Source organism: Canis lupus, chromosome 12 (assembly GCF_048164855.1).
Source record: "Canis lupus baileyi chromosome 12, mCanLup2.hap1, whole genome shotgun sequence".
Lineage (NCBI taxonomy): Eukaryota > Metazoa > Chordata > Mammalia > Carnivora > Canidae > Canis > Canis lupus.
In genome coordinates this window covers 56,829,833-56,842,547 of record NC_132849.1, presented here as the reverse complement: position 1 = coordinate 56,842,547, position 12,715 = coordinate 56,829,833, and the positions used below count along the sequence as shown (strand labels likewise).

The following is a 12,715-nucleotide window of genomic DNA, read 5'->3' as shown; positions in this document are numbered from 1 at the left end:
GAAAAGACTAGTAGTTAGTTGAAAGGATTTGCAGATATGTTAGGTACTGCTGCTTCCAATTGCATTCTCTTATCCGGGACAGCTGAACATGCTACATTTGCGTGATTTACTGAACGGTGATGCGTTGCATAATGACAAGTCAACAAAGCAATGCACAAATCCCAGGCAGTTACTAGAACCTACCACCCAGCCTTTTGACATTAGAGCATTCATTTTAGGACTCTGCAGTAACCACAAATCTATCCAAGGCACCATGAGCTAGAGACGAAAGAAAAAAAAATTCTCTTCCTTATAAGAACTTGTTTTTCAAATGTGCCTTATCCATTGGGATTCAATTTTATTTTTATTTTTATTTTTTTTTAATTGGAGTTCAATTTGCCAACATATAGTATAGCACTTAGTGCTCATCCCGTCAAGTGTCCATTGGGATTCAAAAGCCCTGTCCAAAGATGTGGAAGAGATAAGCATTAAGCACATTTCACGTGTCTGGAAGATTGAGGGCTGGCTCCAATTCTTGTTTTTCCCAAAGAATGAGGTGGCCTAAGGTTCATGAATGGATATTTTCAAACTTTACCTTCTACTCTGATGTGTAGCATTTGGTAGTAAGCATTCTCACCATCCCCCAAAACTATTTGTGAGAAGAGAAGCCCACTCTAATCTTGGGCTTCCAGGGTCACATCTGAGAAAAGACTACTTTTTAAAAAAGATTTTATTTATTATTTGAGAGAGAGAGAGAGAGGGAGGGCATGCATGAGCATGAGCAGGGGGAGGGGCAAAGAGGAGGGAGAGGGAGAGAATCTCAAGCAGATTCCCCACTGACCATGGAGCCCAACTTGGGGCTCAATCTCATGACCCTGAGATCATGATTTGAGATGAAACCAAGAGTCAGACACTCAACCGACTGAGCCCCCAGGTGCCCCCTGAGCAAAGACTTTATATGCTTGTGCAGGAGTAACTGTCTTATTTTAAAGGATTCCATTTAGACCCTAGAATAATCTTCCATTTTTATCACCAGTTTAAAGCTATTTTTAGTTGATTGGACAATAATTCAGCAATTGTATCTTGTAATTATTTATCATTTCCCCCTGTGACTTAGGCTTCATCTGGCTTAGAGTTCATATGTAGCCTTAAATTTCTTGGAATTGTTGCTTTTGGCAATAGCATCTATTACAGAAATCTCTTAATAATAGATGCAGTTCTATTACCAAATTTCCATGCTTGGTAAAAAATGGGTCAGTCAGTTTCCTCCCTCAACATTTCCTCAGTTTGTCAGAGGGAAGCTTTCTGAATTAAAAGTCCCCACCAGCCAGCCTGTTGTGAATTCAGAAATCGGCAAGGCAAAATATGATTTCGTGAAGGGATTTGGTCATGCTGTTCTCCAAGCTTACTGTTGGCCCCACTGTGGACCAGGCTCTGCTCTAAATCCAGGGTTGGGCTCAAAATAGCCCCATGCAGCAGCCTTACTTAGTTTTGTTCATAGGTCTTATCTCTCTGGGGCCCCACCAAGTGCTGACATCACAAGTCCAGTGGAGTCATCACAATGCTGCCACCACCCAACAATGAGCTTTTCTTGGAGCCCCTGCAGAGGAAAGGGTGATGGGGAAGGAGAGAAAATGGGAGGGATGGGGGTGCTGAGGGGTAAGATCAAGAGGAAGAAGAGAGAAGGACAAGACCAGGAGGGAGCCAGCCATGCCTATTCTAATGACCACCAGTAAGTGGTGGCCAAGCCAGCTGAGAGCTAGACAACCAGGAAAATAAGGAAGGTTGACCAGCAGGCCAAAGCTCCCGTGAGCGGGGTTTCCCATGAGAAGTTAATGGAATATGCCCTCTAAATGGGAGAGACCAGGCTTTCCTCCAGTAAGTAAGGTAAATGGCAGGCAGGGAGGGTGGAGCACAATGAGATTTTTAACTGCTTCCCCAGGTTAAATGTCAAAATGCCCCCATGCTGGCTTCTCAGGCATAGAACTCACTGGAGAATGGAAGCAGTGACTGACATTTGGGAACACAAAAGCCTATAACAAGGCTCTTGGAGTTTCGATTCTACCTTCTGTTAGTTGATCTGCTCTGGGCTTTTAAAGAGGTCTCTTCGTCTATTAAGTGTAATTGATTGCCTTCTCATGGAGGCCTTTTAAGGATGCTAAACCTGGCCGTAAATGGCCATATTATAAAATTTTAATTTATACAAATGATTTTTCCCCAATATTTTATCTCATTAACATGGAAAATGCAAGGGGAATGCCATTTAGATGTATGTACCAGTAACTGACATTGACCGTATTTTCAGGGAGCTCTCCAAGTTGGTGCCTAACCAGAATCTCCAGAGTCTAATTAGAAGGACAAGAGGCAGTAGGGACCGAGAATTTCCATTCCCAAAGCAGGCTCCAAGGAGTCCACAACACCCTGGTGAAGTAGGTGAAATTTGCCTTTGGCTTCCCTCTCTGGCCCCCACACTTCCTCCCCGCCCCATCCCCAACAGGTCCCTCCTCTTTCCCTTCTTATATTCCATAGAAGCAAAGGGATTTGTAGTACTGAGAGTAATTACTCTTGCAATAGTAATCAGCAAACAAATATTTATGGAAAGTGCAATTTCATTGGGATTTTAAGACAGTCATTTATTATTCTTGTTTCGTTTTGCTTGTGAATTGGGAGAGTGGGAGTCAGAGACTCAGAGAAGCAGCCAGCCTCTGTAGACAGATGCCTACACTGGGGCCCCTGGCAGGGAAACATATGACCTGAAGCACTTTTTCCTCCCTCGACCTCTGGCCCTTCTTTGCTGGATGGTTGGAGAAAGAAATGAAAAATCGGTTTTTCTACATCCAAAAAGGACTTAAATGAGGAGGAAGTTGCATGGACTGTCATTTCACAGCATGGAGTCAGCACTGCAGAGAGGCTGCCTACATCCCACCTTCAACCTGGGTGGTTGGCAATATTATTGCTGGAGCTCTCCATTTACATGGACTTAGAGATGGGTAAATTTGGAAATGTGCTCTCCCTTCAGCAATTCTCCATGGCAATCAGCTCCTGATCACAGGTTGACCCTCTAACTGGATATGTAGACCATCATAGAAGTTGTCTTCTGCTGCACACCCCATGTGGTCTGTCCACCATAGCTAGGTTCATTTTCATAAAAATGGAGGTTTCATAATTTTTCAATCCCTACATAGAAGCTTTAGGGGCTCTCCAGGGCCTTCAGGATAAAGTGCTAACTTTTTAGGCTGCCATTTGAGGCCATGATGTATTGGTCTCAGCCTGCCATACTAACCACTCAACAAACCTATAAAGGCTTTATCTCTCTGGTAACCTGCACAGTGAATCCTGAACACATCTTGGACTTTACCACTGCTAAACCTTTGGTAAACTTGTTGTTCCATCTCTATCCCCCAACCCGACTCCAAATCTCTTCTCTAATCATTTCTACTGATTGTCATACGATGATCCTTGAAGGTCTGGGTCAGAAATCCCTCTCTTTGTAAGTAAAGACTGTATCCTCTTTTGCCATCCAGAACTCATTCTACTCATTCTCCCAGACTCCTCAGGCCTTTGGGTCTTCACTAATCCTTTGATATTAAGAGTAGGTGGCAATGTTGATCCATTTTTTTAAAACTAAGCTGCAAAATATATTCAGATTCCACCATTTTTCTGCCAATTCCTTTTCCTTTTCCAGGATGGAATCCAGGATCCTCAATGGCATTGAGCTGTCGGGTCTCCTGAGTCTCCTCCAGTCTGTGACTATCCCTCAGTCCCGGTTCTTTCACGATCTTGACACTGTTGAAGAGTACACATCAGCTACTTTGTTAGAAGGTCCCTCGGTTTGGGTTTCTGTGATGTTTTTTCATGATCACACCGAAGCTGTTATGGTATTGAGAAAAAGGTGGCTAATGTGCCACTACGGCCCGGGTGGTGGTGTCACTGTGCATCCCCACGATGTTAGCCTCAATGGCCTGATTAAGGCCTTATCTGCCAGGACTTTTCACTCTGACTTCCTTCTGTAATTACTAAATATTTTTGGAATATTTAGCCTTGGAAATGTTCCGTTTCTGCTTTTATCTTTGTGCACTGACCTTAGCCTCCATTGGTGGGTCCTACCCATGACAATTATTACTGATGTTATAATGATTATAATGATTTTTCTGCTTGCTTCATTCTTTCTATACTTTTTCATTGAAATTCTTCAAGGAAGAGTTGCATCTTCACCATTAACTTCTTTATTCAGTTATTATTTATAACCACATGGATTCATGGATTTTTTTTAGTTATTTGGGTTGTAATCTAATCTATTTTGTGGGACAATTTCCAACTTTGGCCATCGGGAGATGTTTCAGGTCAGCCTCTATACTCTTTCATAATGCTTGTTCATCTTTTTTCTCTTTCTTTTTCTTCTTCTTCTTCTTTTTCTTTGGGGGGGGGCACTTCTTTACTTTGTGGTACCACAAGATCCTCTGGGTTCACCCTGCTCAGGCCCTACTTTCCTATTGGAAAAATGGTATTTAAAAACCAAGACCTGTGTGTCTGTGTGTGTTCACTGCTACTGGAGTGTCACTGCTTCTAGTCCCTCTCAGTGGAAAGAGACAAAAATATGTGTATTTAAGGTAACATATATGCATTTACACATATCTATGTTCATCTATTATCTATCATCTATTATCTATCTATTATCTATCATCTATCTATCTATCTATCTATCTATCTATCTATCTATCTATCTATCATCTACTCACCTATCCATTGATCTCAAACATGAGTTCATATCTGACTCCAGTTCAGACCACAGGATACATTCTGGTGTGTCTCCTCTTCCCTTTTGTGTAGAAACTTCTTCCAACAGCAAGAAATCTCATTCCTATTATCTACAACTAATTTACTTATATTTTCAACCCTGGTACCCAGATAAAGCAGCTTCAGAATTGTCAATCCATGCCCCTGTGAGAAATTCATTTTTCAACTGGAGGACAGTGTTGGTATCCACTTCATGTAGTCGTTAAGCCTTATGGTATCCAGTCAAAACACCTGCTGTCAGAGTTAAGCCAGTTCTTTCTTCTCCATCCTCTTCAGTGTGATTAGGTGATTTACTTATAATACAGGTAGACTCACTTGTCACCATCTGCATTCTGTCTTCACTCCTACATCCTGTTTGATTTTTGAAATTTACCTAGAGTGGTATTCTTTACACTGTTCAGTGTCTGTGAGTATTGACCAAATGCACACAGTCATGTATCCACCGTCAAAGTTCCCTGTCTGGTGGTTTTCTTGTAGACAGTATATAGCTAGGTCATACTGTTGTATTCAATCTAACAATCTTATCTTTTTTTTTTTTAAATTTTTATTTATTTATTATAGTCACAGAGAGAGAGAGAGAGAGAGAGAGAGAGAGGCAGAGACACAGGCAGAGGGAGAAGCAGGCTCCATGCACCGGGAGCCCGATGTGGGATTCGATCCCGGGACTCCAGGATCGCGCCCTGGGCCAAAGGCAGGAGCCAAACCACTGCGCCACCCAGGGATCCCTGACAATCTTATCTTTTAACTGGTGTATTTAATGTCATTTTTGATAGGGCTGGATTTAAATTCACCATCTTACCAGCTGTTTTCTGTTTTTGCCATCTGTTCTTTGTTTTTTTTCCCCCTTCTTCTGCCTTCACTTAAATTCACTGAACATTTTTTGTGACTCCATTTTATCTCCTTGTTGACTTGTTCTCTTTATCTCTTAAAATTTTTTTTAGTAACTTCTGAAATGCTTACAATTTACCTCTTTAACTGGAATTTCCCTTAAGATAACATGATAGCACTTTGTGTGTAGGGCAAGGATCTTGCAACCCCATGTCCCCAAGTGTTCCCTCCCACTCTCTGCTCTGTGCTTTTACTTTCACATTAGCACACAGAGCATCACTACCATGTTTGCGTTAGACCAGGAGCTGTTGTACTATGTGACCTGGGCCATATCTGGTCCACCACCTGTTTCATAAATGAAATTTTATTGGACAAATTCATCCCCTTTTGTTTACATATTGTCCATGAGTGCTTAGTTGCAACAGAGACTATGTGACTTGCAAATGTATACTCTGTCTCTCTTTTGTGGTTAGCCTACTCTAACATTTACCTTGGTCCTCTGTGTAGTTGGTCTTGTCTCTGGTTGTCTTTGAGTTGTTCTCTTTGCTTTTATTTATTTATTTATTTATTACTTAAATATTTTATTCATCTATTTGACAGGGGTGGGGGACAGAGAGCATAAGCAGGGGGAGAGTCAGAGAAAGAAACAGGCTCTATACTGAACAGGTGCTCAATCCCAAGACCCTCGGATCATGACTTGAACCAAAGGCGGACACTTAACCAACTGAGCCACTCAGGCACCCTTCTATTTGCTTTTATTTTCAGTAGTTCAAGGGTGACATGCCTGTGTGTGCACGCGCATGTGTCCATGTGTGTGTTAGGGCTGATATTTATCCTGCTTGCTTGCTTGGTGTTCTTTGAGAATCTTGAATCTGTGGTTTGCTGTTTTTCACTAATTTGGAAAATTCTAGGCCATAATTTCTTTAAGCAGTTCTTCTGCCCTGCTCTCTCCCTCTCTTCTCCGTCTGGGATTCCATAGATGAACATTAGACTGTTTGATATTGAGCCCAGCTCTTAAGATGCCCTGTTCTTTTTTTTTTTTTTTCCCCTTCCCTCATTCTTTTTTTCTCTTTGCTGCATTTCAGTTTGGATAATTCCTAATTATCTGGCTTCAGCTTCACTTATTCTTTCCTCACGATGTCAAGCCTACTGATGTGCTCACTGAAGATATTCTTCTTCTTCATTCTGGTATTTTTCATTTCTAGCACCTTCATTGGATTCTTACAGGTCCCACCTCCCAGTGAAATTATACATTGGATCTTGTGAAATGTATACCTTATGCATTAGAGACTTTAACCTATTAATTAGTTTCAAAAAGAAGTCCATGTCCGATAGCTCCAACATCTGTGTCACACCTGAGCCTGGCTCTTAGGACTGCCATCTGTCTCTGGGGAGCATGTTGGGTTTTTTCCCTTGCCTTTCCATTTGCATCATAATTTTTTCTTGAAAGCTAGACATCTTGGTAGAACTGCAGAGACTTAGACAACTTGTTTTTGTCTCCCAAAGGGGGCTTTCTTTTCCTGCTGGTAGGCCTGCGGTGTGGAGGCGTGAGCGATTGCTGTGGTTACCCTCAGTGCACTAAACCCGTCAGGTTCCTGTTGGAACACTGTGTTTTAAGGTGGAGGTGGGTTTATCAGAGAAATATCTGCTTGATTCTCACCTTTAGACCTTCCCCTTGCACTGAACCTCTGAGAGGGTTCTTTGCATGTCATTTCTCCTCTCTTTGGTGTTCTTGTTACCCTGTGGTTCTTGTTCTCATTAGCCTGATGTGAGGTGGTGGGGGTAGAAATCTCTGTTGTTTTGACTAAAGCCTCCGTGGAGGCTGGCTGCCTCTTCCTGGCTCTTAGAAGCCTCACTTCCTCACTTCTCCTGTCACTGAGCAGCAGATCTAATAGTAACCATAATTAAAAATATTTTATTTATTTATTCATGAGACAGAGAGAGAGAGAGAGAGAGAGAGAGAGGCAGAGACATAGGCAGAGGGAGAAGCAGGCTCCCTGCAGGGAGCCTGATGCGGGACTCGATCCCAGGACCCTGGGATCACGCCCTGAGCCAAAGGCAGATGCTCAAGCACTGAGCCACCCAGGTGATCTGAGATTTTTGTTTTTAATGATACCTCCCTAACACTGGTCCAGCTGTCCTCAGAATATAGGCTTTTCCTGACGCTCCGTTCAGTGCGCCAAGACAGGAAGCTTACAGTATGGGGTAGCTAATGTTAATTCAAGAACGAAGCACTACAAACCTGATTCTGGGCACAGGTCAAGTTATTATTACTACCTTGCATCCCTCATCCTGTGAATTCTCTCTCAAAGGGTACTAGCTAGAACTCCAAAGGATCCACGATGGAAAGCACTGGTCTATGAACTTAGTGTGGAAAAAAATTAAATCTTCCTTTCACTGATTTCTAACTCAAATTTAGCAGCATCTCCTTCGGTTATGAATGCTGGCACCTCTCACAGACTTGGAGGCATGAGGCCTGGAGGGAGGGGCTGGGAAGACACTGAGGAAGTGCTTCCAGGGACGCCAGAGTGCTCTGCCTTCTTTGATGTGTGATAGTCACATTCTGCTCTGGGTGAAAGGAAAGTTCAGTTTAGCTCTCCTGGGTCCAAGGAACGTGTGTTTTAATCCTGGAAATTGATTTTCACTCTCCTAAGTGGGGGATTCCTCCCCCTGTGAATGGAACCCCCCCAATCAATTTGTCAGTGACTCAGCATGTCTCCTGAGACTCCCCGTGGGCCCCGCACACACTGGACACTGGAGCAAAGAGAAGAGGAATACTTTATTCTGCATGGAGATTGGGGGGTCGGCCTCACAGTTGTGCCACACGACATGGAGAGCTCCCTGTCCCCCACACCCCTTTATTGCGCCTTCCTAGGTGCTGTTCCGTGGGCCTGAATGCCTCCACCTGCACTCGCTTCCTCTGTCAAAAGGCTTCCCCATCCTGAAGGCCCAAGCTCGATACCGTGTTTGTTATCAGGCTCCTAAATGTTCATAGTAAATAAAAATAATTATCATTGTTATGACCCCGCGGCTCATAGAGAGGACCCATATATTGTACCAGATGTTGCACTAAGGGCTTTGTATTCCTTGACCATGTGTTCCTCAAACAGCCCCATGAAACAGGCTTTTTTATCCCCCTTTAGTAGAAAAGGAAACAGAGGGTCAGAGAGGTCAAATGTGCCTTCCCTCAGACCATATAACTTGCAAGAAGTAAAGTAGATCAAAAGCCCAGCTTTGCACCCCTCCCCTGGGAGGCCTCCGTGTGGACCCTGCCTTCTGTGCTTTCCCGTAGCACCTCCTCTTTGAGTGCGGCACACACTCACATCAGGTCTGTGATATCTGGCAGATTTAAGAAGGCCTGGTAGGAAGGCGAGGTACCTGACTCATGGCTCCCATCTCCTCCAGAGTTTAGCACTGTGTCTGGGGTCCTCTGGGTGAAGGTAAAGGGGATGTGAGAAGAACTGGGGCGCTCCTGATCAGGGAGGGATATGTGACCCCAAGGTGGCCAGCCACCTAAGACTTGTGTATAGCAGGGTGAGAGGGTCACTTGGATTCATAGGATATTTCTCTTGGAATGTTGGAGATAGGGGAGTGAAGGGGACAGCTGTGTGAAGGGGAGAGGCTCATGGCAAGCCATGGGTGGTCAGATGGATGAGGGAGGAGAACCTGGGGGGAAGCATAGGAAGCAGGCTGGGGGGGAGAGAGGAGGTGGAGGTAACCCAGTGGGAAGGGGCTGAGTTTGAGAGAAGCCACCATACATCAAGGCCCATGCCCAGAATCCCTGGCTCCTTTGAATATATCATGCACATTCACACACACACACACACACACACGCGTGCACACACACAGGCACTCACTTTGAGCTGGCTTATATGGGTTACATTGTATGGACCTTAGAAGAAATATAAGCTATATGGTGGCGCTTGGCTTGGGGGGCTGGTAGAGGGGAAGACGGACTTTGAGAGAGACCAGCAGTGGCCGGGATACAGGCTGAAGGGAAATGGGCTCTTAGAAGACTGGTTCTTGGAGGAGACTGTACCCTGGAATCTCATGGGGAGTTTCGCAATATACTGGTGCTGGGTCCTACCCCCAGAAATTGTGGTTAATGGATGTGGGCTGTAGTCTGGGCATGGAGAGGTTTTTTTGTTTTTTGTTTTAAGAGAGAGTGAGCACACAAAAGCAAGTGAGAGCATGAGCAGGGGCAGGGACGGAGGGAAAGAGAATCCTTGAAACCTCAAGCAGCTGAGGGCAGAGCCCAAAGCAGGGCTCGATCCCAGCATCCTGAGATCATGATCTGAGCCAAAATCAAGACTTGGATGCTTAACCAACTGAGCCACCCAGGTGCCCCTGGGCATGAAGAGTTTTAACAATTTCCCGGGTGGTTCTAATATGTGACATGTTTTTGTGGGAAGCACTGCTTTAGACTAGCAGGGGTGGATGAAAATGGCCAATTCTAGAATGATTTTGTTTATTCAAAGAACAAGAGATGATGAGACTGATGAGTTGAAATCCCCAGAATGTAGAGTTACTTTGCCCAACCATCTCTAGGTTCTAGGTCAATAATTAGATTGTATTTAGGCTCCGGGCAACAAGCAGGTGCCCATGTGGGTGACTATAGGCAGGCAGCATTTAAATTCTTCATGTTAACAGATGTTATAATTGGTTGGCAGACCTGGTCCTTTTCTACTCTCCTAATTGTTTTTTTTTTTTAGAGCTGACAAAGGATTGTACTACTTAGCATCAGAGATTTTATCTTCACTGGTAGCAAAGTTCTATCAGCTGAAAAGCCTGGTAGCTGAGCAATCACCTTAAGACTGGCCCAGGGATGCCAGGGTGGCTCAGCGGTTTAGCGCCCACCTTCGGCCCAGGGCGTGATCCTGGAGTCCTGGGATCGAGTCCCACGTGGAGCTCCCTGCATGGAACCTGCTTCTCCCTCTGCCTGTGTCTCTGCTTCTCTCTGTGTGTCTCTCATGAATAAATAAATAAAATCTTAAAAAAAAAAAAAAAAAAAAAAGACTGGCCCAGAGCTCACAGCACCGTAATAGGCTACTTGTGTCTTTGCACGAAACCTGATTTTTACTCTGGAGCCAGCTTCCCTCACCGAGGTCAGAGGTTGAATCACTATGCTTAGTTTTGTGGTCTGGCTTTCTGGAGAGGCTCTACCTTCATATCCTCACCTAATCCTAACTACCTGCCCACTTCCAAATGCCCTCACATTAGGAATTAGGGCTTCAATATTCATTGGCGGAGGTGAAGGGAGTGTTGATGTGTAATCCATAGCAAGTGGAAAACATTTTCTTCTTGGGTAGATTGAGTCAGTAGTCACCAGTGTGGCCTTGCCAATGGTTACGGCATTAGAAATTTGGAAATACTAATTATTGGTCATTGTTCCATGTTCCCTACGTGGCCTCATTCCTGCCACCTCATCTGTCCTCCCCTTTCATCTCCTAACCTCTACAACCCAGCTGGCCCCTGCCTCTGCTGTGCCAAGTGTCTGTTCTGAATGGCAAATGCTCAGGCCATTCCCAATAGGGTGATGACCAATCTGGGACTGGCAGAGACAGCTGTTTTCTGTAAGACTGGGGACACGCGGGGAAGGGTCAAGCCTACAAAGTCCATTCAGGCATACTGATCTGCAGCTTACATTGCAGGACACAACTTCCAAGGTGTGTGGGCTGTTTCACAGAGTTCAAAAAACCCCACCACATTCCAACCGGGTAAATTTGAAAACCCAATTGGCCTTATGAAGCCATTCCTGAATCAGGCGTCATCCCATCTAGCACGCGGAGAGGGCAGCTCCGAGGAGTTGTACGAGAGACAGGGTTTTTATGGGAAGGGGAGTGTGGCATGAAATTAGCCAAAGAAAAGCAAAGATTGTATCAGTCAGGGTCCCCTTCTCCTAGGGAGGAGGACAGGGCATTCATCCCGTAACAGGTGGGTCATCTCATCTTGCTTTACAAGTTGAAGAGTTGGAGAGGGTCTGTGTGACGGATCACCTCTTTGGTGCTGACCAGAAAATGCCAGATTTATTGGCTTAACTAGTCCCACTCCTGAAATTGCAGTTTTCCTCTTGGCTTGCTGTTCTGGGGGCTGGGGAGTCTACCTTGGGCCAGTGGCTTTCTTTTTGGCAATAGAGACCTGGGTCCTACAGGCCTGGGATGCATGGGGAAGAGGGATCCAGGGAGGAGTCCCAGCAAAAGTATCTTTCTTACCTTGCCTAGCTCCTTAAGATTCTTCCTTCTTTGTCCAGAGGAGAAAGGGTGTCCCAGTGTCTCCTGAACGCAGGGGACAGAGGCTGGGAGCCCTGCCGAGGCAGTCATAGGACTTGCTGTGGTCACCCTGACCCCATTGGAGGCCAGCCAGGACCTTCCTTCACCCCTGCGCATGCCAGACTGTTCTGCATGGTGGTTCCCACACCCACGGTTCTGCTCCTCCACACCTGCCCTAGATTAGCCCAGACCAGGGCCTGCTCAGGCCACCAAGGTCAGCTGAACCCCTGACCTCGGGGCTCGAATGGGGCAAATCCTGCAGCCTGCCACATACAACCCTTCCGGTCCTGGTGGTGCGGGCCGGGGTGACAGTTTTGTAGGCCGTAGTTCCGACCCCACACCTACACTCACGGACATCAGAGACTGTGTCTGGTCGGCTCCCCAGCGGAGCCCCCAGCACTCCACGCAGGGCCTGTTCTGGAGCAGGTTGGTGTGGTCCCCTGGGTGAGCCCCATCTGCCCGTGCCCCAAGCCTGGGAGGTCCCTGTGCGCATGGGTCCTATGAATCCTCGGGGAGGGTGCGCGTGCTGTCTAGTTGACGTGTCCGTTAGGGTGAACTGGGCGATGTGACCTCCAAGATCCTGCTGTATCAGCCGTCAGCCCCTCCCCTTTGCCTCCCTGCAACTTTGACTTCTGCTCTCTTGGGTGCCTCAGCTCTAACCGAGGATCCTCACTCCACTTGGGGGGTGGGTCTTTGTGCTTTGGTTGTGCACATTTGCTCCCCAGGCCCACCACCCTCCTCCTCCTCCTCTTGTGGGACCCAGGGCCCCCCATGCCTGCTGCTTCCCCCATGAAAGTTGCTTTGGTCAGCCCACCAGCCTGCACCCAGAGGATCCATTCTGT

At 45.8% G+C, this 12,715-nt stretch overlaps 1 protein-coding gene across 6 annotated transcripts in view; it reads left to right on the top strand.

Annotated features, from left to right (window-relative positions):
• Positions 1-12,715, top strand: part of LPIN1 (lipin 1) — a 131,503-nt gene that overhangs the window by 43,653 nt on the left and 75,135 nt on the right. The window contains exons 1-2 of one of the 6 annotated variants that reach the window (XM_072771051.1): positions 1,598-1,857; positions 2,285-2,408. The exons of 1 other annotated variant lie outside the window; for it this stretch is intronic. Coding sequence is in view for 3 of the 5 variants with exons in the window: in XM_072771045.1 (XP_072627146.1) it covers positions 1,623-1,711; positions 2,285-2,408 (213 nt within the window). In the remaining 2 variants the exon portion in view is untranslated. Of the gene's footprint in view, positions 1-1,597; positions 1,867-2,284; positions 2,409-12,715 lie in introns of those variants that run through there. 4 more of the 6 variants (XM_072771049.1, XM_072771045.1, XM_072771048.1 and 1 more) reach the window with 4 other exon arrangements.